The sequence below is a fragment of the Colletotrichum lupini genome, chromosome 1 (assembly GCF_023278565.1).
Source record: "Colletotrichum lupini chromosome 1, complete sequence".
In the NCBI taxonomy this organism is placed as follows: Eukaryota; Fungi; Ascomycota; class Sordariomycetes; order Glomerellales; family Glomerellaceae; genus Colletotrichum; species Colletotrichum lupini.
This window is the reverse complement of record NC_064672.1, coordinates 1840349-1866142: the sequence shown is the minus strand read 5'-3', so window position 1 is coordinate 1866142 and position 25794 is coordinate 1840349. Positions and strand designations below refer to the sequence as shown.

At 45.5% G+C, this 25794-nt stretch overlaps 10 protein-coding genes across 10 annotated transcripts; 2 read left to right on the top strand and 8 right to left on the bottom strand.

Annotated features, from left to right (window-relative positions):
• Positions 1 to 5341: 5341 nt before the first annotated feature.
• On the bottom strand, positions 5342 to 5892 carry CLUP02_00517 (uncharacterized protein; the record flags this gene model as incomplete). The annotated part of the gene is made up of 3 exons (XM_049279565.1): positions 5342 to 5536; positions 5601 to 5729; positions 5791 to 5892. The coding sequence occupies 3 exons, from the start codon at positions 5890 to 5892 to the stop codon at positions 5342 to 5344; spliced, it is 426 nt and encodes a 141-aa protein (XP_049135522.1).
• A 50-nt stretch (positions 5893 to 5942) lies between these two features.
• On the top strand, positions 5943 to 7298 carry CLUP02_00516 (subtilase; the record flags this gene model as incomplete). Its single annotated transcript, XM_049279564.1, has 3 exons — positions 5943 to 6248; positions 6313 to 6642; positions 6699 to 7298. The coding sequence occupies 3 exons, from the start codon at positions 5943 to 5945 to the stop codon at positions 7296 to 7298; spliced, it is 1236 nt and encodes a 411-aa protein (XP_049135521.1).
• A 778-nt stretch (positions 7299 to 8076) lies between these two features.
• On the bottom strand, positions 8077 to 8395 carry CLUP02_00515 (uncharacterized protein; the record flags this gene model as incomplete). The annotated part of the gene is made up of 2 exons (XM_049279563.1): positions 8077 to 8249; positions 8314 to 8395. The coding sequence occupies 2 exons, from the start codon at positions 8393 to 8395 to the stop codon at positions 8077 to 8079; spliced, it is 255 nt and encodes an 84-aa protein (XP_049135520.1).
• Positions 8396 to 8458: 63 nt separating this feature from the next.
• Positions 8459 to 9138, bottom strand: CLUP02_00514 (uncharacterized protein; the record flags this gene model as incomplete). Its single annotated transcript, XM_049279562.1, has 3 exons — positions 8459 to 8546; positions 8624 to 8820; positions 9019 to 9138. 3 exons carry the CDS (start codon positions 9136 to 9138, stop codon positions 8459 to 8461), a joined length of 405 nt encoding a protein of 134 aa, XP_049135519.1.
• A 569-nt stretch (positions 9139 to 9707) lies between these two features.
• On the bottom strand, positions 9708 to 10203 carry CLUP02_00513 (uncharacterized protein; the record flags this gene model as incomplete). Its single annotated transcript, XM_049279561.1, has 2 exons — positions 9708 to 9797; positions 9904 to 10203. 2 exons carry the CDS (start codon positions 10201 to 10203, stop codon positions 9708 to 9710), a joined length of 390 nt encoding a protein of 129 aa, XP_049135518.1.
• Positions 10204 to 10875: 672 nt separating this feature from the next.
• On the top strand, positions 10876 to 11433 carry CLUP02_00512 (uncharacterized protein; the record flags this gene model as incomplete). The annotated part of the gene is made up of 1 exon (XM_049279560.1): positions 10876 to 11433. The coding sequence occupies one exon, from the start codon at positions 10876 to 10878 to the stop codon at positions 11431 to 11433; it is 558 nt and encodes a 185-aa protein (XP_049135517.1).
• Positions 11434 to 13066: 1633 nt separating this feature from the next.
• Positions 13067 to 14440, bottom strand: CLUP02_00511 (uncharacterized protein; the record flags this gene model as incomplete). The annotated part of the gene is made up of 1 exon (XM_049279559.1): positions 13067 to 14440. One exon carries the CDS (start codon positions 14438 to 14440, stop codon positions 13067 to 13069), a length of 1374 nt encoding a protein of 457 aa, XP_049135516.1.
• Positions 14441 to 16683: 2243 nt separating this feature from the next.
• CLUP02_00510 (uncharacterized protein) lies at positions 16684 to 17079 on the bottom strand (the record flags this gene model as incomplete). The annotated part of the gene is made up of 1 exon (XM_049279558.1): positions 16684 to 17079. One exon carries the CDS (start codon positions 17077 to 17079, stop codon positions 16684 to 16686), a length of 396 nt encoding a protein of 131 aa, XP_049135515.1.
• Positions 17080 to 18575: 1496 nt separating this feature from the next.
• On the bottom strand, positions 18576 to 21576 carry CLUP02_00509 (uncharacterized protein; the record flags this gene model as incomplete). Its single annotated transcript, XM_049279557.1, has 5 exons — positions 18576 to 18914; positions 18988 to 19334; positions 19463 to 19689; positions 19751 to 20085; positions 20152 to 21576. The coding sequence occupies 5 exons, from the start codon at positions 21574 to 21576 to the stop codon at positions 18576 to 18578; spliced, it is 2673 nt and encodes an 890-aa protein (XP_049135514.1).
• Positions 21577 to 23215: 1639 nt separating this feature from the next.
• On the bottom strand, positions 23216 to 24604 carry CLUP02_00508 (uncharacterized protein; the record flags this gene model as incomplete). Its single annotated transcript, XM_049279556.1, has 7 exons — positions 23216 to 23414; positions 23456 to 23647; positions 23875 to 23888; positions 23982 to 24067; positions 24141 to 24189; positions 24309 to 24384; positions 24462 to 24604. 7 exons carry the CDS (start codon positions 24602 to 24604, stop codon positions 23216 to 23218), a joined length of 759 nt encoding a protein of 252 aa, XP_049135513.1.
• Between the last annotated feature and the right edge of the window lie 1190 nt (positions 24605 to 25794).

The following is a 25794-nucleotide window of genomic DNA, read 5'->3' as shown; positions in this document are numbered from 1 at the left end:
TTTATAGAAGGAGAAGTCTCTTAATAGAGGTATTATTTCAAAATTAACCTTAAAAAACGTCTTTAATTTTAATTATAAAACCTATTATAAATAGATATTATAAGTTAGATTTTAAGGCTTAATAATATAACCTAAGTATAAAGGGAATAAAAAAATAAAAGCTTAGGATACTTTATAAATATTTAGTAAAATCTAACTATACTAACAATTCTTTTTTAAACTAATTAAAAAGTAGAATAGTAATACTAATATAAGAGCGACGCTAGTATATTAATTTACGACGCCGGTATATTAATTCCCTATATTATTATATAATATTAATATTATAATTATTAATAGTAAATTATATTAAATATATAATTATATAATAAGCCTATAATTTATTAAAATAAGTTAATAGTTTATTATTTTATTATTTATTAATTAATTTATATTTATAAATATTATAAAAATTAAAAAGATAGAAATATTTAAAAAGATATTAAGATATATTAAGGAAATATTTAAAACATATTAAGGAAATATTTAGGAAATATTTAGGAAACTTTTAAGACATTTTTAAGAGATTTTTAAGAAATCTTTAGGAAGTTTTTATAATTAATATATTATTTACTTAGTATTTATAGCCTTAACCTCTATTTATATATTTATTATAAATATTTATTTATAATATTATAGTATTTTTAATTTATATAGTATTACTTTTAAAAAGTAAATAAAACACTTCTATTTTAATAAACTCTTTATTTATAAACTTCTTTAAATTAATTATTCTTTATTATCTCTTAACTCTTAATTATACTTTTCATTTATTTATATCTTTAATAAAGATTTAAGTAGAAATAGCGGGGTTTATTTAAAAATCCGTTTTATTATTATTAGAATTATTAGCGGGGTTAGGTTAGATCGGCTTATTTTTAATAGCCTTATTATTTTAGCCTATTTACTTAGGGGTTTTAAAAACTTTTTAAAAATAATTAATATTAAATATAACGATATATAAGTATTAATAAAGTAATTTATTAAAAATATCTTTATTTAGTTTAAAGTTAGAGTAATAGTATTTATAAAATACTAAGTAAGTCGGCTTATATATATTAAAAAGCCCTTTAGGGTCCGGTCTGCCTCATCAGGGGCCATTTTTACTTTTACGAGTAAGCTAGTTTATTAAGGTTAATATTAAGTATTTTTATTATATAATAAACTTTATAATTAATAATAGCCGGCCGTAGTTATTACTAAATACTAACGATCCTACTATAATATATTAATTAACCTCTAAATAGCTAAAAACTGCCCCCTACTTTCCGCCTTATTTAATAACTTTAGAATATCCTTTTTAGTCTTTTTTAACCTACTCTTACGCTACGGTTTTAAAATATTAATAATATTCTAAAATTAGTTAGGTATTTCGAGGTTATTATATTATATAAGCTAAGTACTTATTAAAATAATAGCTATATTAATATATATCTTTTTAATTTTTAAATTAATAATATTTAATCCGTATTCCTTAAGATAGCTATACTATAGTTCGGGGTCCTTTAGTATAATACTTATATAGTGGTTTTTTTCCGGCTTTATAAGCGCAAAAGATCAACCTTAACGGGATTACGTTTTTAAGGGAAATTATATAATACGGTATACTTTTTAACTATATAATATACGTAATATGCCCTAAGTACGCGCTTAACGTAATATAATAATTTTAATATAAAAACCGCTATATAATTCGGGATAAGTAAGCTACCTTATAGCGGCACTAGCTAAAAAGATTAATAATAAAGGTCGGCCGTAATAGTTAGCTATAATAATTAGCTATAATAATTAGAGGCAGCCTTTAACTATAAAGGTTTTAAATTTTAATAATAACGTAGAGGTTTCTAAAAAAAGGGCTAAATAGTTAATATTTACTACTCTTTAAAGCTCGTAAAAATTCTTTCTATCCTTATTACTTTTAATATTACTTAAAGCTCTATTTAAACTAAATAAATTTACTAAATAAATTTACTAAATAAACTTATTAATATATAAACTACTACCTAAATAGTTAGTTAGATAACTAGTTAAGAAGTTAGCTAGTTAAAATACTACTTTAATAAGAACCTAAAAATACTTATTAATAAGTTTACCCCTCTCGGGCTAGGCGCCCTCTTTAGCTAACTCAATACTATAATTATTATAACTAATATAAATATACTTAAGGATTAGTAAAATACTTTTTGATAGTACGGAATTTAGCTAAGTAATAGTACGAACGTTATAAATAGCTAGGCTAATATAAATATTAAAATTTAATATATTAATACTAACTTAGAAATTATACTTTATAAAGCTAGAAATCCCTTTAATATAAGCTATATTATAAATATAAAAGAATATATAAGGGGCCCCCTAACCCTTAATAAAAAGGAGTATATAATACGGGATTTAACTACTTACGTAGGCTAGTACTAAGAGGTTTTATATATATTAAAGTAAGTATAGCTCGCTTTCTAAATAATTAGAACTTAGAGGACTACGGGGGAAGGTCGGGAGCTATTAATAAAAAAAGATAACGGTTAAGTCGGTTAATTTTAATTAGTAATTAGGTATAGAGCGTAATATACCTAGTTTTCCTTAATACGTAATATATAGTACGGCCCCGGCAGATTGCTCCGTCAGGGGGTATATAATACTTATAGGATCGAACTTTTAGTTATTAAAAAAGCCCTAGGGGTTAATAATAACTACGCGTCTCAGTATTTCAATAATATATATTTAAAATAAATAATTTAATAGTAATAGTAATAGCAATAGTAATAGGGTAATAGTAATAGGGTAATAGTAATAGGGTAATAGTAATAGGGTAATAGTAATAGGGCGATAGTAATAAATAGTAAGGGAAGTATTTTTTAATTTTAATAAAGGAAACGAGGTAATAAATATATATATATATATACGAGTTAAAGTTAAAAGCGTATATTAGTAAGGTTAGTATTATTCTTAACGACGGTAATAAGGGTATCTCTAATACTATATTATTATAAGCTACTATTATTTAGAGGGTAATAAACTTAGCTAAGTAAGCGGCTTATAAAGTAGTAATATCGGGTACTTAATATTACTATTAATAATCTATAGTTATAAACTTTATAAAAGGGAAAGTTAAAAAGTTGAAAAATCTAAAAAGAATAGTCTAACGAGATAGTAGGAGTATCTATTAATATTATATATTAATACTATATAGCTAATATCGAGAATTGCCTAAGTAGCTAGTAAAAGTAAAAATAAAAAAAATAAATATATTAAAAAGAGGGTAGGTTATAAAATCTAGTTAAGAAGAGCGTTAATTAAAGAATAAGTTATATTTATTATAATTAATAGCGTTTTATAATTTATAAACTTTATAGCTCTCTTTAAGGCCGAGCTTAATATTTATTTTTATTATAATAACGTCTTATTAAAAATAATTAGTTTTATAAACTAGAAATATTTTAAAAATATTTTTATTTATAGTACTATTTTATTTAGAAAGGATAGTAAATAACGCTTTATTATTTATAATAGCCTTAGGCTTTTAAAAAGTATTTAGGGGCGTATTCCAGCCCTTTATAAATAATATTATTTTAGTATAATATTTTATAAAAAATTATTAATAAGGTTAAAAATATTAATATAAAATAAGAAGTAATTTATAAATAACCTCGAGGTTAATAATAAAAGAGAGGGATCTTTTATAAAAAATTGCGGAGTTAATACGATAACCTTTTTTAAAATACTTTTTAAATATATTAAGAAACGACTAATAATAGTTATTAACCTCTAAGTAATAGTAATAAAGTTCTTTTAGTAATAAGATTACTTAACTTTATTATTATAAAAATAAGTAAATAAATTGCGTATTTAATTATAATAATAAGGATAAAACTTATATTATCGGTTTTAAATATAGGGAGATTCTTAGGCTAGCCCTTTTTATTATTAATATAAAACTTAAAACTATTATTTTTATAATAATAAAAAAGTATTATAAAATTAATTTAGAAATATTTTTAATTAATTATTAATAAATTTTAAGTACGATAATAAGTTTTATAATAAAACCTTTTAATAAAAGTTATAATAAAGAATAGAAATTAAAAAAAGGGACATAACTTAGTTAGGGTAAAAAAAAATATAAATTAAAATTATGTTTTATAGAGCGGACCTTAATTAGGTAATAATACTCTAATTAGCTATAATTTATTTTTAAAATATTTCTAACCCGAGTATTCTAAAAAAAAAAAAAACGAAGTCCGATTAGTTAAATTTAGCTAGGATTTATTAATATCTAAGTACTTATTATTATATACGGGACTCTTACCTTAACTAGGGGGGGTTATTATTAGTTTATATATAGACTTAGTAAAGCTGGCATGGCCACTGTTATTGCCGCACGTATTGAACAGCCTGAATGAGAAATCCGAGCGCATTTCCCCACAAGCCAGCACGGAAAAGCACCGCCTTCGCACGCGCCAATTTCCAAATGGGAAGACACCTTCATCAACAGGCTTGATGATCATTTCAGGAAGCTGGCTGCCAACGCAGACATGGGATGAACGCATCGTCTTACTCGCCTCAAGGTTACTCACCAACCTAGGTGTTTGCATGTCGGTTTCCATCTTCCGACGTCGAATCCAGAATGCGAACCCACACGATCGATAGGAATACGAGGTTGTGGGAAAAGGCAATATGTCATTTCTTGGTGTCTTCACTCAACACAGAAGGCCGCAGCTGCAGAGTTGCGCCAGAGTCCATGTCCCCCTCGAATGCAACAGCGCTTACCCGCATATTCTGCCCCAGACCATTCACCCACCATCACGCATGGTCCTGTACCTGAACCTCGCTGATCAAAGACCGCATCGGGGCAGCTTTCTAATTTAGACCGCGATGCCAGTGCTCTTTGGCCGGCAACTGGGCCATATGGGGATCTCCCGCCTCCAGATAGTCTATTGCAAGACCCCCTCTATGGTCGGAAATCAGGACGGATGTGGCAGGCGGGAAGAGGTTAGGGCGCGTGTGGAGTTTGCGTAGCTTTTTAATTAAGTCCTGGTCAGTTCGTAATCCCTACATCGGGTGGCCCAACCAATGTCAACACGCGACCTTCCACATTAAGCATAAGTTGAACTAATATGGCTCCTCTACTAAGGTAACCTCCGACGGTCTTGGTAAACAACTCCCAAGCAAATCAAGAGCCGGAAACCTTTTCCAATGTCTCATTCAATGGTAAGTCAGCTCGAGTCAATTCATCCCTCCAGCCAACCACAATTCTGCCTCCGCGGGGCTAGTGGTGGTCGGTCCTCTCATTTACCTTAGATAATCAGATTTGATATTCTTTGAAGTTCGATCCATCGGCGTAAAGTTCGGGACCCCTTTCTCGCTTGACTATGCTGCCGTAGTCGGAGCTTGAACCCGCGCCAGAACCACATAGACAACATGACAAAAGATCCAACTCCCAGATATCAACCGGGGAGGAGGCCTGAGACAAGGAAGTCGAGCCAAAAAGCTCGGCGCGCTTGAAAACAGCGGGTAAAGAAGTAGGTCAGCTTTAGCTTTCTGGAAGGTAATAGCTCCTAAACAAGCATGTTCGTTCTCGCGTGCTCCCATGGAGTCGGGGAACCCACAACTTTCCTTGCTCCAGTACCTGGCATCTCTCGCTCTAGGACCAGTTTAGGAAGCTTGACAGCTCCAAGCTGGAGACCGTAGGGCTTGGCGGGACATCACGCAAGATACTACACCGATATGCGCAATATCAAAGATGGAATCGACAGCAACTCCATTCATCTCAGCCTCCGTCGATATCTTGGAAATCCAGTATAAAGATGGACACGACATCCGCCCTGGCTTCATCTTTCGTCTCTTCAGCCCCATCCGCTCTCCTCTGATCACTTCTCCTCCTCGGTTCTCCCCTCATCATCACAATGGCCTCCCTTCGCCGCCTCGCTCTCGCCATCGGAGCTCTGCTCCCGGCAGTCCTCGCCGCCCCCGCTGCCGTCAACAGACGCGCTGAGCCCGCGGCCGCCCCTGGCAAGTACATCGTCACTCTCAAGGAGGGTGCCGCTGCCAGCGTCGAGTCCCACTTGAACTGGGTCGCCGACGTCCACAGACGCTCCCTGAGCAAGCGTGACACTGTCGGTGTTGAGAACACTTTCAACATCAGCAACTGGAACGCCTACTCTGGCGAGTTTGATGAGGCTACCATTGAGGAGATCAAGGCCAGCGCCGACGTAAGTTGACGAATATCAGCCACTCAAGATATCACATGAGCATACCTCTAACACTATGCTACAGGTTGCTGTCGTCGAGCCTGACTACTACATGTACCTCTCTGACTTCGAGGTTGAGGAGCGTGCCCTCACCACCCAGTCTGGTGCCCCCTGGGGTCTGGGATCCATCTCCCACAAGACCTCCGGCTCTACCTCGTACATCTACGACACCTCTGCCGGTGCCAACACCTACGCCTACGTCGTTGACTCTGGTGTCATCTCCACCCACACCCAGTTCGGTGGCCGTGTCACCCTCGGCTTCAACGCCTTCACCGGCACCCACACTGACACCCTCGGCCACGGCACTCACGTCGCCGGTACCATTGGTGGCTCTACCTACGGTGTTGCCAAGTCGGTGAGTTTCACTCCTATAAGCTTCTTCCGTAATTGATACTAACATCCCATTCTCAGACCAACATCATCTCCGTCAAGGTCTTCCAGGGCGCTCAGGGCACCACCTCCTCCATTCTGTCCGGCTTCAACTGGGCCGTCAACGACATCACCTCCAAGTCCCGCGCCGCCCGCTCCGTGATCAACCTGTCCCTCGGTGGCCCCGCCTCCACCACCTGGACCTCCGCCATCCAGGCCGCCTACACCCAGGGCGTCCTCTCCGTCGTCGCTGCCGGCAACGGAGACGACAACGGCAACCCCCTCCCTGTCTCCAGCCAGTCTCCCGCCAACGCCCCCAACGCCCTGACCGTTGCCGCCATTGACTCCAGCTGGCGCCCGGCCTCCTTCACCAACTACGGTGCTGGCGTCGACATCTTCGCCCCTGGTGTCTCTATCCTCTCTGCCTGGATCGGCGGCAACTCTGCCACAAACACCATCAGCGGTACCTCCATGGCCTGCCCCCACGTTGCCGGTCTCGCCGTATACCTTCAGGCTCTTGAGGGTCTCTCTACCCCTGCTGCCGTCACCAGCCGCATCAAGGCCCTCGGCACCTCCGGCCGCGTCACCGGCACCCTGTCCGGTAGCCCCAACCTCGTTGCCTACAACGGCAACGGCGCGTAAATCAACCTTTTATGATATGGTCAGTCATAGCATGAAGGAACCGTGGGTATCAATGATATGAGACACGACCATGTTTTCTTCTTTAGCTATAATAAAGTAGTTGATTGGGATGGTAACTAGAATAACGATTAATCCAATAAGTCTTATTCACAGAACTTTGATTCTTGCTTGACTTTGAATGCTGCAATCCTCATGATACTAAGATATCTGTAATTACATGGCGCGTAAAGAATGTCTCGTACGGTACGCATCCTCTTGATATTCATGACCTTGACAGATATCCCATGTCAGGAAATGGTTCAGTCTTGGGGTGCCGGTTTGTAGTTGTCTTGGTGACATCAGAGCTATGCACAGAATCTTAGGCTAATATTAAGGACTTAACTCTTAGAACCTACATAATTATCGTTCTCTTCAGAGGGCTATAAAGTCGATGCTCAGGCAGTGCGGACCGGCCACTCATACTACCATGTAGGTAGATTGAGCATGATCATATCAATGGCTACATCTGTCATTGATGAAGTAGTTCCCTTTGATTGAACTCTTTGGCAATGTTTATCGAAACGACATATCCGACGAATACTTGTTTAAGCTAGAAATTACCCCTCCACCTGTTCTCTTTGTATGCCCCGAGGGTAGTAGCAAAACAAAGCGAAGCAAGACGCCTTCACCACCAAAGCCAATGATATCATCCTTTCCCTGAACAAACAGAAAACGCCCCAGCAATGAATAGGTAGTATGTGCAAGAATCTCTCCCGAAGTAGCTCTGAGCTACGAGGGTTTACGATCGGCCCAGAGCGTTGAACCAGCTTCTGCGTGGGTCCTCGGAGGGATCCTCGAAGACCTTTTGGCGGGCGGCTTCGCTTTGAGGGTTGTTGTACTTAGAGAAGAAGCGATCCATTTGCTGAGACTCAGTCTTAAGCTGGGATCGGATGTTCAGGGCGACGGCGGAGACTGCGAGGCGAGGTGTGTTAGTTGACTTCACTGGAGACGCGGTAGGGCTGAAAACTGGGCTTACCAATGCCGACGGTGATGGCAGCGGGGAGGAACCTGGCAAGAGCCGGGGTAGTGGTGGGAATTCTGGCGGGTTGGTTGACCATTGTGAGAGTTGTGGGTTGAAGTGAGGTGGTTGCAGATCGTGTGAGTGTGAACGGTGGGGTGGTTCAGGTAAACCGGGGAATAGTTGCAGTGGACTTTTGTGTAATTGAAACACTGAAGAGTTGAGCTTGCTTTTGTGTGGTCGATGTGAGACTGAAGTGCATCTAAGATCGTGTTTCCCCCCATCTTCGTTGAAGACATTTATGTATTCGAACTCGCCTGCCTCTCACCTGCTTCTCCCGAGCGTGGTGTGGTTGGCGTGGTCATCTTTCCCGGTGTTGTCTGTTGATAGTTCGACTCTGCTCGAGGGTGGTGCGGTGTTGCGGCCGGATCTGGCGGTTTGGTGGTGTGATGTGTGTCCCGATGGCGCGGGTCTGTCATTTTTCTCATTTTCCGGGGGGTTCCCTCCAAGCTGCAGAAGACCCAACTGTCAAATTTTGGGCATGGAGAAGGCCGGAACCCCTGTTCTTTCATGGCTCCTTTGGGACCAAATGGGGGCAAGATCTTGCACTAAGCCTGATTACTCTTGCGCTATCCCTCGTTGGTTGGAAGGATTTCGAAGATCTGAACCTTTCTGCGTGGTGTCTCTGCCCAGCTGTGCTCAGCGTGACTCTGCAAGTCGAACGATGTATACCGGGTTCTCTTCGTAAGCATGTGCTCTCATTCGTCGGGTCCTCGCGGCGCAGCAGTCCAGAGCTGGCAGAGCGGGCAGTCCAGTCCCTCGGAAGGTGTTCTGTCGGGCCATGTTGGCCGGAGCACCTAGATTGATGGTATCATGGACTTCGCCGAGCGTAATTTGCGCCGAAAGGAATGAGGTCATGCCTCGTTTTCAGGCTCGCTGTTGGAGCTTGCGCGCAGCACGGGAATATCATGGCCCGACGATATTGATTTCGTGTTTGCTCTTGATTGAGCATTCCATGTCACGAAATAACGGAGAGCGCCACGGCAGATGCATAGTCCGGCAGCGCCGAAAGACACCTTTTCGGCCCTTGCCGCCTCTCTCTGTGCTTCCTCTGTGCTGGGAGCGTCAGCTGACGCCTGCAACTCAGCTGAGTTTGGAGCGTCAGCCGCTCTACGAGTCAGTTCAGAACCACACCAAAACTCCAACTTGGGAACGCCTTGTGCCGGACGAGCAACTTTAAGCCATTGTAAAGTGGGAAAGCAAGTTAGTTTCCGCTGAATTCTCTATATGCATGGTATCCGAGGTAAAATTTCTCGTTGCAACTCCATAATTCTCAATCAACATTAAACGCTCAAGTCAAGAAGTTGTCAACAGACCTCTCTCTATGAACTCCCCACCATCGCGTAAGCTCCTTAGCAAGTGAGCTTGACATTCTGTAAAGTTGATTGGAAGCTGATGTTGCACTTCTCTCCTGCTGCCAAGCTGTATGTTTTCCATGCGTTCTAGACAATGTCGACAATTAGCATTGTTGCTTCCGCGTTTTCACCATATTTCCATGTAGACACCCCGACATCAATAGCCGGGGAGGGGCACATGTCTTTTGCTTACCTTGTTGGTCGTTGGATTCCAGAACTGCACAGCAAAGTTCACCTGGTAGTTGACCTCGTTCTTCATATCGTAGAAGAAAAACTCCTTCTCGTAAGTCTTTTGGGTTGGATTCGTTCTGCCGATCGAAAGGGTTTGCAAGCCGACGGTGACGCTAGTGCCGATGTCTCTCGGGATGGAGTATGATGTGCATCTTAGTGGGTTGTTTCCATCGCCGGAGCCAACTTCAGCGCACCCTGCCTCGGCGATGCTAAACAGGAGTGACATTGCGCCAAGCGCGCCAGAGAAGCCGGAGAACTGCATGGCTTCAGACAGATAATAATTAGATACGGTGTAGTAACAATTGTGGAGATTGAGTGCATACTAGGAATTGAGTTGTGTTTCTGTGTTCAACCAAGCTGGATCTTGCAGAGTCGTAATGGAATTGAAGTCGATGGAAATCTTTAGGCATCTCCTGTTTTCCATGCAGAGGTCATGCTCTACATCATATACCTCATAGACTCTTCGAGCCAAGCAAATTGTTGAACTGTCAATTCTATTGCTTTAAGATGATTGACTCGGTCTCGCACTCTCCCGCAACTCCTCTACCCAGCTTGAGCCAGCTTTGGCACGCACACGAGTCAATATAATGCCGTCTCAACGCTTTGAGCACCAGAATGAGGCTAGCCTCGTTATTTAAGCTTTCTCCACGAGATGAAACTCCTCTAACTTGGTCTGCACGGGAATTAAGACCCATTAAGGGGCTCGCTACAGTCTACGAGTTCTCGGCAAGAGGACGGCTATTCCGCACCCACACGAAGGCTATCCCGCACCCATACTAGGCTCGTTCGGGGAAATAGTGGGCGAAGTGGGTGGCCGCCACACCAATTAGTTCTGGCTAACTCTGGCGGCTGGGTCACTCGCATGTTGGCCTGGGCAACGCGATTATGTAATTATTGTAGTGCTTTTCTGTCAACTGTATTAGGATGATTTTGCATGGATTTGACCACCCAATTTCTGCCTTTCTGCATTTCCCTCAAGCTTCCACCAATGGATCTAACAGATAATTCGATCGACGACCTCTTCGCAAGGGTTCGGCTGCATCAACGAGACCTCGGCTATGGGGTGAATAAGCTGAAGTCGAGAAAGCGGCAAGACGGCTCCCTATTACGCTTAGATCTCGCGTGTGAGCGTGGCGGTCGACCGCGGCCGTCGGTAGCTAAGCAGCGGCAGACGACGACGTCGAAGACGGGCTGCCCGTGGAGGGCTCGTATACACCAATGCCCTAACCCACAGGATGGGTATAGGGTAAGTGTAATATGCAGTGAGCACAACCACGAATCGCTGGCGACGGAATCGTACTCGTCGAGCCGGGTCTTCCGCGAGCTAAGTCGGCAGGAGCCTGGTACCGAGGCGGTCAGTATGCGGGTAGAGTCATTGTCAGCAACTGGAAGACTTACCTCTGCTCATATGAGGACGGCTATTCCGCACCCACATGAAGGCTATCCCGCACCCATACTAGGCCTATTTAAGCAAATAATGGGCTGCACGTGACTGCACGTGACTGCACCGCCAAAAAGCAGTCACACGTTAGGCCAGGGCGCGCCTTCCTGTTGTTCCTATTTCGACGCGTCTTTTCTATCCAATACCTCCTTTTTTAGTTACTTTTGAAGTAGGATAGGTACCTTTTTGAGTACTAAAATATGAGCTCTAGAGAAGTATTTCCCCTGAGCAAAGACTGGCTTCTAAAGTCGTAGTTCTGACTCCGAAAAGCGCGCATAGGCGGCATTGTAAAAGAGGGCAAAGTGGAAGGTGCAGCAGTGGAAGGTGCAGCAGTGGAAGGTGCAGCAGTGGAAGGTGTGCCTTCCGATCCTCTCGAGGCTGCCGGAATAATACAAATTCCGGGTCAAATGTGGCTGCTGCGGCTGTATAGTCACGTGCAGCCCGCTATTTGCTTAAGTAGGGCTAGTATGGGTGCGGGATAGCCTTCGTGTGGGTGCGGAATAGCCGTACTCGGAAATCTAGCTCAGTCGACATACTAGTCCAAGAAGATGGGATAACTAACCATTACAGGGCATCAGCAAAGAGCCTGTAGGCGGCCGCGTTTCGACAAGGCTCTGTTCGTCTCATTTACTGAATGCTTGACAATCCGCAGATTGTCTTGTCACAACTACCTATACTTGGAGTTATGCTGTGCCATCATTAACGTACGCACATAAGATGTGCAGTGCAGCCTTCTTTCATTTTCCTCATCCCACCTGAGCCATTCTTCGAATGAGGCGGTCAAACAAAGGGAGGTGTACAACATTTTGTCGCAGGGGACTCATATTAATAGACTTGGTCATTGCCATCACTCAAAACGTTGGTGGAAACGCAACGCCACTATGTCGTGTCCTTGAGCACGAAGCCCCTTTGAGCCAGGAAACCCTCGATATGTCTGGAAGAAGGTTCTAACTTGTGATCCAAGCGTCTATTCAAGACTCAGATTAAGCTTCCGGTTCGTCTCACCATGGCGGTTCATCCGGTGTAGTATTGTAGATCTGCCGAGAGTTGTGGAGCTCTTTGCGTGAGACCAAGTCCCGGAATCTTGGTTCAACTAGGCCTGGTACCTGCATGTGTTGACAACTTGGCCTGCATTCCATTACCGATGTGTCAAACGACACAATCAGCATCACTTCACATACGGTGATCCCCAGCGAAGGCATACCCGGGCCGCAAACGTGATGCATTTGGCTTATATCAGTATCTTCCTCTCACTAGAAGTATCTTGCTTTGGTGTTTGAACCAGAGTATTTCATAAGCTCATTTAACCACTCAAAGTTGATGGACCCAGAACACAAGTCATTACAGCCTAACGATCTAAGGCGATAGCAAACAGGGGTTTTCAAGGAGTCACTGATGGAAGCAAAGGATTATTTTCATTAGGGACCTCATCGTTTTCGGAGATTTCCGCCTATGAAGGTAAAATCATGTTCAATGAATGTCCTGTTTAATGAGGCTTTGTCGTTCCAAAGTGTCGACGAAGAACAAAATATGTACAAGAAGGAAAGAAATCTTAGACCTCTATGGCCGTCGAAGCAAACAAACACAATCTCTCCGAGAATCCGCAGCAATACACAACTACTTTGGCCCAACACATATCCTATCTAGGAGCGTTGCGTTCTGCAAAACACTCATCGGCTACCAATTACTGAGGAGATCCTTGCCAAGTTTGATGGATGAGCGAGGGGTGGTTGGTCGCAGGCTCGATCGTCCTCTTGCTGCAGCCAGAGGAAACGGAGACGTTGTTGAATCGATCCGCAACCCAAGCCAGATAATCGACATGCGACGCCTGGAAAGCCTGGTCATGACCGAGCTCGGGATACAGAAGCAGCTCTGCGGGCGACTCGGGGAAAGCCTTGCAAGTTGCATCAAAGTCCTGCTTCATAGTTTCGGCGTAAGTGAGAATATCTTTGGTGCCCTGGACAACCAACATCGGGGCTGCCCACTGGTGTACGCCGGCTCCGTTGTAGCGCTCTTGCCAGTCAATGACATCGGGGTGTGTCAGCCAGCTGGTATTCTTGTACAGCTGGGTCTCAGTCAGGCTGCCGTAGATAGTACCGCCGGTCTTGAGACATCCCTGGTTTGATAGAGGAATGCGGCTGGCAACAATGTTGCTAACGTAGTCTTCTATCCGGATCGACTTCAAAAGCTTTGACAGAGACTGGAGGAAGTAGACGGATACCACATCTCCTACGGGGCCTCCGGCCGCGCGGCGAAATGACTCGGGGATGAGTGACAAGGGCCGAAGCGCAGGCGCAACCGAAACGGCACCGATGAATCCACCAGTGGCCTTTCCAGCCTTTGCCTCTCTCTCGTTGGTGCGCCACGCAGTCAAGCCACCCTCGCTGTGTCCAACGACAACCCATTCCTTGGACAACCGCTCACCAAGGGCTTTGCGAGCTGCCTGAAGGCTGTGGCTCACGTCAGCAGCATGGAGTGCGCCTGACTCGTACATGAAGCCCTGGGGAATGTCACTGCCCTGGCCAGCATAGTCAGGTGCGATGACGGCGTAACCTGCCTGGGCGAGGATGAAGGGCGTCTCCCACTCATAGTAGAGTCCTCTATGATTGGTAGGCGCACACTCACGACTGTAGCCCGCAGTTCCGTGGGCCCAGACAATGGTACGGAAGGGCTTGTCTTTGCCCTGGGGGTTCGACCATGGGAGCAGTGCGAACGCGGTAACGGGTAGGGGCTTGCCGTCTATATCTTCGCTCATGTAGAAGAAGCGAGAGAGGGACATGCCAGCGGGGACGGTCCAGATCTTAGCGGCCTGGGTGCCCGTGAGGTCTTGCCATTTTACCAAGTCTCCAACGGCGTAGTCTGAGAGGTTCGATGGGTTGGCGTAGAAGGGATCGACATTGACGTCGACATTGACCCAGTCCTTGGTTTCGATAGCTAGTGAAGAACGGTACGCAGCTTCGCAGATCTCATCGCAGTTGGTGCGAAAGTCTTGGGCTTGAGCACCGATTTGGAGCGACGAGATGGCTAACCACCCTAGGGCGAGGGACCGTATAGCCATGTTTATGGAAGGGCTTAGTCCGAAAAGAGAGTGAGTATTTGAGGAGAAAGATTGCAGAGATGAAGAGCTCGATGCTTTGGAACTTCGAGAAATTCTAGCGTCTGCGGACTGATCTTTATATTGCCCCAAGGTAATCGTGCCGATGCCGGGGCCGATATCAGATGCCGTAGTCCAGTTCAATGAATGACTATCTAAGCAAGGGTCTGTCCACATTCACCACGACGTTGCGGTTCTGTAAGCGAGATGCTAGGCTCTTGGCAGCATGCAATGGAGAGCCGTTAGGGGCAACGAGGCATACTACTGAATTTTGAACTAAAAGTCCCTAGCGGTCGATGGTCGATAGTCTTGATGGAATGGGTTCTCTCAATGGTACGGACTACCTTCATATTACTTTTGGGAGACCTAAAGTTTCCCAAGCATTAAGATTTGCATCCGTAGCATAGGATGTCAGCACTACAACACTATCAAACATGAACAAATAGAAAACCAGGAGGCATCATTGAAACAATTCTGTTTCTTTGCAAATAAGAGTTTAAGGTTGTTTCCCTGTCCATATCCAAGAAAAATCAGATGATGTGCCGTAGCTGAAGAGGCATTGGAGCTGTAAGTGACCATCAACTAACCGAATCCAGCAGGTCAACGCGCCAATAGAACGGCCGCATGATGCTGAGTGGAGAGGGACACGACTCTATTGACAGTGGCTGTGATATGCTCCGACCGACCGGGCTTGAACAGACCCCGCAAAATTCGAGTCACGGTGGCCGAGGGAACCGGAATGTTTGGATAATAGAGCATTCAGCAATTCAATATCAAATCCCAAGGTCGTTTTCGGTCAGAGAGCAGCATTAAATACTATCCAACTGATATCGACAGCGCCATCATGACATTGACTCAACTGTAAAGCGACCCGCAATGGCAATTGTCACTGGAAGCAAGCCATGACACACACCACACAAACTCCAAGTCCCGTCGACATCAAACTATCGCGAAACCCCCTCTTGATTATGCCTCAAGTAAATTGTCATTTTCACATCATTTCCGGGATTCAATATGTCCGAAGTCTTCATGAGCTACCTGACATGAGAGTCAAGACAGCCAAAGAATGGAAGACCGGATGACGGAGGAATTGTGAAGGCAGTCATCCTTCGTTCTTCCCTCTGGTCTCCCGGAGAATGACAGAACTCAGCGACTAAGTCTCGCGAAACAGAGTAACACACGTCATCATATGCGAATGATATAGCTTGATGAGTTTGGCTCTCATAGGTAAGTTCATGTCAATTGCCGTTCTCAAATCTTAATGCGGCAAGAGTCTGGATTTGGTAAAGTATTTACTCTTGCGGCCCGTATCTACTAGCTCTCGTTGACTGTGCATCTTCTCTAATCGTTACCAGCTAGTAGTCTGTAGGATCTCCGCCTGAACAAATGTAACTACACTTCCGGGACAAAATAGCCGTCTTTCAGCACCCTCCTACTTGCTGCATTTGGGATGGATTCAACTTACCTCCAGCACTTCCTGTACCACTGACTCCTCGGGCGCTGGATAGAAATAGAAGGAAATACTGAGAGATGGGGAACACGTTGCGGCGGGATAAATTAATCATGAGTAAGACTGAAGTACGTAGGGGAGAAAAATACGGAAACCTGCCACCGGCTAAGAACGAGCAATAGACCAAGCCCTTTTAGAAGATGACAACTTCCTTCACCAGAGATGAGCTGAGAGTCTTATATTGTTCATAGAGCTACAAGTGACACGACTTTCCCAGCGCGTCGTGACTGGCGCAGAGATGTCAAAAGTCACCAGCCAAACCCCGTGTTATTAGCTTCCTGCGTAAGTTCAGCGTAATATCCACTAGCTATTAACCTCCCTCCACGGCCCAGCCTGCTCGGTCCAAATCCTTGAGACGAAGCTGAAAGAGTCATCTTTACTCAAGTGACTGCACGTAGGCCTGAGCAGCGCTACAGTCAATGTGGTAGGGGCATCACTTGACGCATCGTACTTCCGTCTCACTTAATCATCAAGTGTCAAGATGCCTTTCAAGGACTCAGAGTGTATGAATAGATAGCTGCTGCTCTGCGTGATAGACTCTCGGAGATATCCCTGATGCCGGGACGCGAATGACCCCCGGCTGAGAAATCCCAAGAAGATGAACGGTCTTGCGAACTTAATTACACGTATATCCAATGATTCCCCTCAACCCAAAGGGACATGTTGTAGAAACATATTGGCTTAGAATATGTCGTATCTAATTTGCGAAAGAAATCTGGTAAGGTCCGGCACCGCGAGTGAAGTAGCGGTTCAAATCGCAGTCCGCTCCAGGAGCGAGAACGAGGCCCATGAAATCATTGTAGCTCTCTTCGATACGAACGCGGATCGACTTGGTGCCTCTGTTCTTGAAGTTGTAAGTGATGTAGTCGTCGCAGTCGCCTTCCGGATCGCAGGAGTCCCTGCTCTTCTGCATCTTGACGGAGATGGTTGTTCCGGCCCAGGCGTAGGTGTTCGTCTGCCCAACTCTTGTCGGCGCCACGCGATATTTGTTGTGCAAGTAGGGTCCGTCACTGCCACCGCTGCGAGGGCACTCCGCTGCGGCGCTGACCATACCAAGGATGGCGAGGAAAGAGAGGGAGGCAGAGATTTGCATCGTTGTAGAGACTGTGGGGTTTGATCTGTTGGTTTTTGGTATCAGTCTTTGTATCATCGAGGCTTCTTTAGTGATGTACTGACTTGTAAAAGAATGGCAATGTAGTTCTGTTAGAAGCCTACTAATGAGTGTGATGTCGAGCAGCTGATGGAGATAGGTTGTTGACTACCTTACCAGATTCGAAGGGGCTCACAAGCAGTACAAATACCCAGAGATACTGGTGCATAGTCGTCAATTCTACCGCATATTTCAACGACCTGGATATCACTATAGGACGACGTCCCGGATCAGATTGGCCAGCATCATAGCTTGAAGCTTGTTAGATGGAAACTGACTACTTACTCAACGCTGTGACTACGCCTCGTTTTCGTATGCAGAGCTAGCTCGAAAGGATAAACTCGACAAGCCTCATTCGCTTCGGATACATTGCATTCCTTTAATCCCAAGTACATTGGACGTCGCCTTGACCAGTTCGTCTGTTGTCGCGACTTGTCTAGTTAGTCGCACCAACTATCGGCCGAAGGCTTGGCATCATGCCAATGCGCGATTTTGACTTTGTTGTACTATCATCGTGAGATTTGGGTCATCACAGCAATGACTCGTGCCGTAGTCAGCTCGAATTTCTGCTTGAAGCGGACCTGAAGCCCGGGGCCGAAATAAGAAGCGAGGCCCGTCATTGTCCAATTGATCACGTCGTGCACTTACGACAGACTGGTTTCTGAGATGGTCTTCCATCGACATTGAAGACCGTGGCTTTTAGCAGTGAGCCAACGAAGAGGCACAAAAAAGAAACTTCCAAGGACCACATCATGGCTCCGTGGCCTCAAGAGATCTGATGTATTCAAGGTGCCCTAGCGTCATACTTCTGCCTTGAGTCCAAGCACTTTACTGACTTCTTTGGTGAGGGTCAACCAATATAATCGCTCTTACAACCTTACTGCCCTCCCGCAGGCAATGCGCTCTCTGACTCATGTCGGGGATACATACGTGTAGATACGCGGATAGCTCCATATTACGAGGCGCATTTAGCTTTGGTCCGTGAACTTAATCTACTAATGGCTTTCCCATCATTGCAATTGTAGTCTTCTTCAAGGGATCATTTCCGCCAAGTGCCGGCCATCATTGGTCCGAGGCAGCATCAGTCTGCTCCAGCACTTTCCGCCTGGCATTAAAAGAAGCAAGTATTCGTAAGTTAATTGCGTTAATTTGCGCCGGGACATACGGAATCCATATGATTCGCCAGCCTGACCTCAGGTAAAGACTGGACACTGCGACGTTAAGGGCCACGTCAATTTAAAAATCGGATGTGGGAACTTATTCGCTTCGAGACGCAGTTTATAAATGGGACTAAGCGGCCAAACTTTGGCACAAGTACGTTTCTCTGACCTCAGTTCAGAGGAAGGAAGGGTATTTACTCGTAATGCTGACAAGATTAACGAGCGCTTTCCGAGAGCACGACTTCATCAGGTCTATTTTCCACCCCCACCAATGAATCATTACTCGATCGCGGGCGCCAAAGTGACGACAGCCCAGTGCACCTGAGACTTCTCATCCTTCAACGGCGTCCAGTGCGTGACGAACCTCTCGTCGCCGCGGAACAACGCGCTCCTTCGAGTCTGTAAACGGACCTCGACGCTGATGGGCGCTCCGGTGCGAAGGGCGTTTCGTACGCGCGTCTTGTAGTCGGACTGGTGGTTGACCATGTTCTGCTTGAGGAACCGGAAGACCTCCTGGCCCGCGACCAGGCCGACGGTGTTGTTCGCCGGGTGCAGCATTTCCAGGACACCTTCAGAGTAGAATTTGATTATGAAGGAGTCGTAGCTGACAATTAGGTACTGGGACGTTCATGTTAGTAAGGGTGGTTCGCTGCTAGAGGATAGCAAGCTCGGTGGGGTGGGAGTAACTCACTTTTGAATAAGCAGTGTAAAATTCCTTCATCTGTGCGCTCAAGTCGCGTCCTTCTAGCTTGTGCAACAACTTGCTCTCCATGCCCGGATCGGCGGCGATCCCGTTGGGCACATGGTCATCGCTGACCTTCATCCCCAGGGCTTTCAGGAATGCTTTTCGAGCCGAAGGTTGATAACCTGCGCGATGTAAAGGTGCCGGCGGTACCTTGGTATCCTGGGTTGGAACGTCGTCATTGGTAGATGTCGACAGAACTCTCATTACGTCTGCGTTGCTATGAATAGTCGTTGAGCAATTAATCTGGCCGCCGATGAAGAATGCCAGTTTGCCGGCTTCGTTGTAGAGTGGGGCTGTGTAGGAGAATCAGGTTAGCCTTAAGAAAACTTGACTTGAGGATGCATGTGTGCGCATTCGAGTGCCTGTAGCACGACCCTAGGGTAGGATTGCCGCATTCTCAGCCAAGTTTATATCTACTTACCGACATAGAGCAAGTTCCAGAAAGGATCTCCGTTCTTCTTGTAGTTCAGTATGAGTTCAACAGACTCCTTTCGCTCGTCGATCGCGTTCTTTAATCGTCGGACAGGAACGCGATCGGTATGCGCACCCTGGAGGAATCTACAGTTTCGCGGAATGATTTCGGGTCTAGTATAACCAGTGACTTTGATGAATCCATCTGAAGCAAAGACAATTGGGTTATCTGCAAGACTTTACTCAGGAGTTAGCATGCGCACGAGACAAAGAGAGTCATGGGAAGGCGTCAAATTACCCAGGATTCGTCAAGCAAAAGCAATCACCAAGTCCTTGATAGCTATGTCGGTTGGTAGCTAAGGCTCTCGTTGCGCTCAGTGCCATCTGGTAGCGCACAAATCGAGGATAGATATCTAGGAAGACATCCTGTTCAACGCTCTCTTGAAGATCCGTAAACAGTGTTTCCATGGACGGAAGCGTCTTCGTAACCAACGACTTCATGTCGCCATGAACGGACTTTCTCAGTTCCCCATTGACGTTGATCTGCTTTGACGAGTCGTCGGCAAGGAAGTCCTTATGGATGCTCGTCATAATCCCTGCTAGGTCATTGAGAACTGTTTGGTATTGCTCGACCTATAGTGCGAAGGTGCCGTTAGTGACGATGCTTTGAGATGCTGCACTGATGTATTAGCCTCTCACCTTTTTGAGAAATTCAACACTTTCGCTGCAGAATCGAGCTTCGCTAAACTTCAGCAGTTGGTGCACAGTCGTCGGGTTATGCAAGACGACCTGAAAAATACCAGGTCCGAAGAAATCAACAGTACGGTTCGACGACCCGTTGCTCGTCACGCTATGCTTCGAAATAGATTGTCTCGAAATCGAAATAGAATCATCGCTCATTGCCCTCCGTGCCGCCGTCGGCGGTCGATAATCTGACGTCAGGGTCGAGCCCCCGAGGCCATTCTTCACGCTGTAGTCTAGTGCCTCCTCTTCCATGTCGGAGTACTGCTGCTTATTGTACGTCTGCCTTCGAGCGGCGCGCGATGTCTGATGCGGGCGTCTCTGGCTGATTGGTGGAGGCTCGGCGTCGAGGTACAAGCGATGATGATCAAGCACCGGCGTCCTGAGCTCTCTCTTGTGTGCGGCGAGGGCTTCGGCTGCTCGAGATCGGGGAGGCGGCTGCGATGATTGACGCGACGAGGTTCTTGAGGTGGTCGGTCGGCCGCGAGTCTGGCGACTTTGCGCCGCCGCCGGGCGGGAATCTTCCGTAGATGCGTGGATGGCAGTGACGGGGGTCGTTGCTATGCTTCGGTGCCCATGGCGTGTCTCATTGCGGTAGTCGTGGTATCCGTGGTCTTCTTCCTCGTCGACGGGGTCTTGATGCTGGTCCTCTTCCTCCTCAGAGTCGTCGTAGATGATCCTGCGCGGTCGTCGGCCTCCTATCGGGGGAGGTGTTGCTGATCGGACAGCGCTGGAGGATCGCACCATGCTCTGGTGGGAGAGCTCCTCTTCTTCTGCGACTTGTGCCAAGAGTCTCTTTGCGGCCTCGATCTCCTCGGCGCGCGGGGGTCGCTGCGGCGTATTGTAATCGTGTCGCTTGAGCACTCGTTCGGGGCTGTCAATGCTAGCTTGATCGGGACGAGAAGACTGGCGTGGAGGCACAGCTACTGTGTCCCTGTCAGACTTTGTGTAAAGCCGCCGTGGTGGTGAGTAATCCCGGGATACGATGTCTGTCCGAGATAGAGGACGGGAAGGGCGACTGAGTTCCGTGCTGTCTCTCGCTGAATGAGATTTCCCATTTGCCCCCGTTGTCCCATTCCTTTCTTGTCTTCCTAAGGCCGTATCCCGTAGTCCATCGGAGTCCTTTCCGGTTCTTCCTAGCATCAGACTAGACTCTGAAAGAGACCGCCGGAACTGAGGTCGTGAATGTTCTTCATCGCTGTCTTCAGACTCTTGGCCAATGGTAATGCGCGCCGTCTCGATGGCCGTGGTGTCTACCCGTGGTAGGACCCGCGTAAAGAGCTCGTCGTCGATGGGCCCTGTGGGAACTGACTTTGCAGCGTTTCCGTTCCCGGTGCGAGAATAAGGCGGACCGTCATGATCGACGTCATAGCCAGGCGCCATGGCTTAGTGAAAGACTGCTCTATGGCGCAAAAATAAGAACGTCGCTTAATCAAAGGAGGACAATACTTTCTTCGCTAGTAGCGAGAGCGAAACCTTGCTTGTTCGGATGACACGCGAATGTCTCAACTTGCCGCCATGTGAGTGGACGTTTTCAGAAAAAGAAGGAAAAAGAAAAGACTTTCCAGAGAGGAACACAAAGAGGGCGTTTGGCGTTTTCTTGAACCAGCTCCAACTTGCCACGGAACCAACCCGCCAGGCGCAACCCAGGCCCCGGCAACAATTTGATATCTCCATCCTACCATGCACGCTCGAGCAGTCTCGTCCCAAACCACATTTCCGGCACTTGGCGTCAAGCAGGGGAATGCTCGCCAGGGCGAGTGCTCGCCAGGGCGAGAGGGGTTGGACCCATTGAAACCTGTTTTCGCGCTCCTCGAATTACTATGGCAGAGGAGCCTTGGTGATAGCGAATGGCTGAATTGAGCGCAAGATTGGACGACAGGGCAGAAATCCGTGGTCCAGGTACCTCGTTAGCTTGTGCTTGGACCGCGACTTGGTGGGTGTTTGGCTGGGTGTTGCTTGCAAAACAGGGTGACATTTGTCTCCGGAACCTGGTCCCGTCCCCGATTTTCGAGTCCGGCTGCTCTAGTATCGAGACGTTTTTGCATGAAGAAAAAAACTCCTGTTGAACGTGGTATCCCCACCATCCGAGGCTGTGTTTGCTGCTCAGGGTTCGGTGCTCCCTTTGCGCTAATTATCAGGCCGTTCTTGAGGCCTGGATGTCGTCCTTCTTCCCCAGCCCAACGGGGCGTCGGCATCGTTGCTGACAACTCGACGGCTGAGTCCCTTCATGTCAGGAACCCGGAGATTGTGGGGTTCGTCGGAGATGGGCGTCAACGTGCACATCACCTCGTGTTGTTGAACAGGGATTAGGAGATCACCGATACCCGAGGTGGAAACCTGTCATCGATAGCCGGTTCAACTCCTCTCAACACGAAAACTAGGCTTGCTAGCAGACAATAAATGTGACCAGATCACGCCAGGTTCAACGGCGCTTGGCATTGTTACAGTATCGACAATGTAGATCTGCGTGATTCGCGATTTGCCAAAGTTTGTGTTGCGATTGTTACGTCCCGAGCATCTCAGAGCATGTTTGCTGCGACCGTACGTAGGATCGCCGATCTAGTCTTGGTCTCCAACTCGCAAACAATTCAATCCGGGTCAATCAGGATGTCCGCCAAGAGACTTTCTCTGTAAATTCTATGCACGGCAACATTTCGATCCACCTGCGTAGAGATGAAGCATGTTTGCTCCGTAAGATGGCGTTCTGGGACGGTTATTTTGCTCGGGTACCGGGAATGACGTGCCATTCGGCTTCTCTTGTGTCAATATCAGCCGTCGTTTATACCTCCAGAGTTGCCTACCGCGGTGATTGTCGCGATATCTGCTGCAATCTCAATCATCCGCCAGAGCCCGAGCGTCCTCTCCCTCTCAGGCTCTCAGCCAGATGGCCGTGAGATGAATGGTGACGCGGAGGATGCGATGTAACCCTGCACACATGGATGTGGCCCTGTGGCCAGACCATCGAGTACTACATGACGACACGATGATGGGGCTCGAGCGTTGTAGAATTGTTTGTTGGCTAGCGAAGGATTCGGGCTGGTAAACATTTCCGTCCCGCAGCGCCCAAGCTTGCTAGCTTCCTCTCCGGGCTAGTTGAAAACCCTCTTGTTTTGGCACACTCAAGAATCAAAAGATGATGTGGAAGTTTGACTCGACGGAGCAGGATCCGGCCAGCGTTTTCCTTCTTCAACATGTGCCATATCCCAGGACTGGAGTCCCTGGATTTCTGGGATCAGACCTCGGTCCGACTCATACAAACTTGCAACTCGGTAGGGATTGGTTCGTCTCAATTTGGTTGATCGGGGCGTGCGCAATATCAGCCACGGAAAGTGGGAAGATTGACCAATAACATGAGCTTGGAAATGGAGCTTGGGTCCAGTCTTCATGCCCAAGTGAAAATTCCCGTAAAGTGACAGCGGCGACCAGGAAGGTCAATGCAACCTTCCCGGCGCTTGTGTGACAGAGCAAGAGAATAAGCATCTATCCACGATCGATCTAGAAAGTGAGAAGTGACCACCCGTTTTGGGAACAAAGGAAGGATTACAATGACTTTTCGCGGGAATCTACCCCATCATTCGCCCGATGCGATCGAGTCCTCTTGAGTTAGAAATTATGGCGGTAGACTACATCATCTGGGATGGAGAATCGCCACGAAATGCCATATCAGAATTTCATAACGGTTTCTCAGCCTGCTACAGCCGTTCAAGAGTACTGTGTACATGTGGCCTCCACAAGACACTGCCAACCTATAATGTTAGAGGAGGCTTCCTGCTATTCGCACTTACTTTCCCCGATCCGGTGATGCACGTTGGTGAAGTCGTTTCAAGCCACAGTGCTCCCAACGTTACGGTTGTGTTATTTGACATGACCGCTGACACAGAGGATTGAACAGACACCTTGACGGGGTAATTCAACCCCGAAGATCAGCACTATCTTTCGCTGACCTTTCAGCATGTAATTCCAGCCTGCGTGATCGGAATACGAGTGTTGACCCTACCTCGGGCGATCAATGTTAGCATGCTATCTAGTCCTGAACCCTCTCTAACCTTTCAATGAGGGTAGAGAGAGTACGAAGCCAATCACAGGTTCGACGACGTTCATGTAGCATAGACCTTGTTATCTGATGATAAGACAGAAAGTAAAGCCCTCGAGTGCCCAGCGCTTTGACCTTGGATTCGAAAGACCAGGCTAGTCGACATGTGATATCATATCTGTGTGAAGGACTATGCCATGCGCTGGACGACCATCTGGTTCAAGACTGGGACATCCCGACTGGAAAGCATAAAGCAGAATATTTGTTGATTTTCAGGTCTTTCCCGTCTGTCTGCTCTTGAACCGGCAATCTCGAATTCATAATGGGATTGTATCGGTATTTGTTAACACGCGTATCCGATACAGCCAAAACCATGCTACCTTTCTATCCTCTGTGCAAATAAGACGCGCAGAGACCGCGAACGAGCATTTGCGGTCACTTCCTTGCACTGGTTAGGAAGAACGAATAAGTACTTGTCTTTTAGAATTATAGCAGTCGCCTTAATCATTAATAGCTGTCGGATTAGAAGTCCAATTCGACCGCGGCATACAGCCGACTGCGCAGGGGCCAATTAGGGGCCCTATTTATAATTATTATAACTAGCCTAACTTACGGTTAGAACCTCCTTTTTATACCTACTACGCAGATATTTATATAGTTTAATTAATCTCTTCGTTAACTACGGTTCGAACTAACTACCCTATAATAGAGATATTAATATTAATTAGTAATTAAATTCTATTATCGTAAATCGGTAAGGTATCTCGCTACGTAGAAGAGACGACTTTTTAATACCGTACGGGATAGGAGATTCGTACTAATTAACCTTACGAAAGTAAACGAAAAAGGAGGTAATTCTTAAATATTATATAGAATTAAGTAATCGTAGCCCTTTACTACTTATAAAAAGTTAACGTTTATTATATTAAACTACGTTAATTAATAAAACTACTTAAATAACTAGCCTTTTATTATCGCCCCGAGTAGCTTTTTTATTAAATAACTTTTTTATAGCCGGCCCGCGATTAGAAATTAACTAGTTAAATTAGTAAAAAGAAATACTTACGTAACGACTACTTACTTAATTAATTAATATAATAAACGAGCTTAATAATATAGTATAAAAGAGCACTGTGCGATTAAAAAAGGGGATCTCTAAACGTAAATATTTTTATTTAGTAATAAAGGTAACCCTATAAGAGTTATTAAACTAAGAGATCTACGGTATATAAAAAAGTATATTATTATGAGGATCTTATAAGTACGACCTTAAGCCCGTAATCTAAATAACCTCTTTATAGCTCTCTTAATTACCCCCCGGGTATTACTTAGGAATATAATATAGGGGACGGTTTAACGAGAGAGGAAGGGATTTAAAAGTCCTAATAGTATTAAGTTAAGAGTATTATAGATCTTAAATATTAACTTAAAAAGAAGGCGGCTATCCTAAAGTAGTCTTATAACCTCCTGCTAGAGTTATTATTAACCTAAGAAAAGGCTAAAAAAACGAGGATTTAAAGGGAAAAGAAAAAGTTTTTTAAAAAACTATTAAAGGGCTTCTTTTT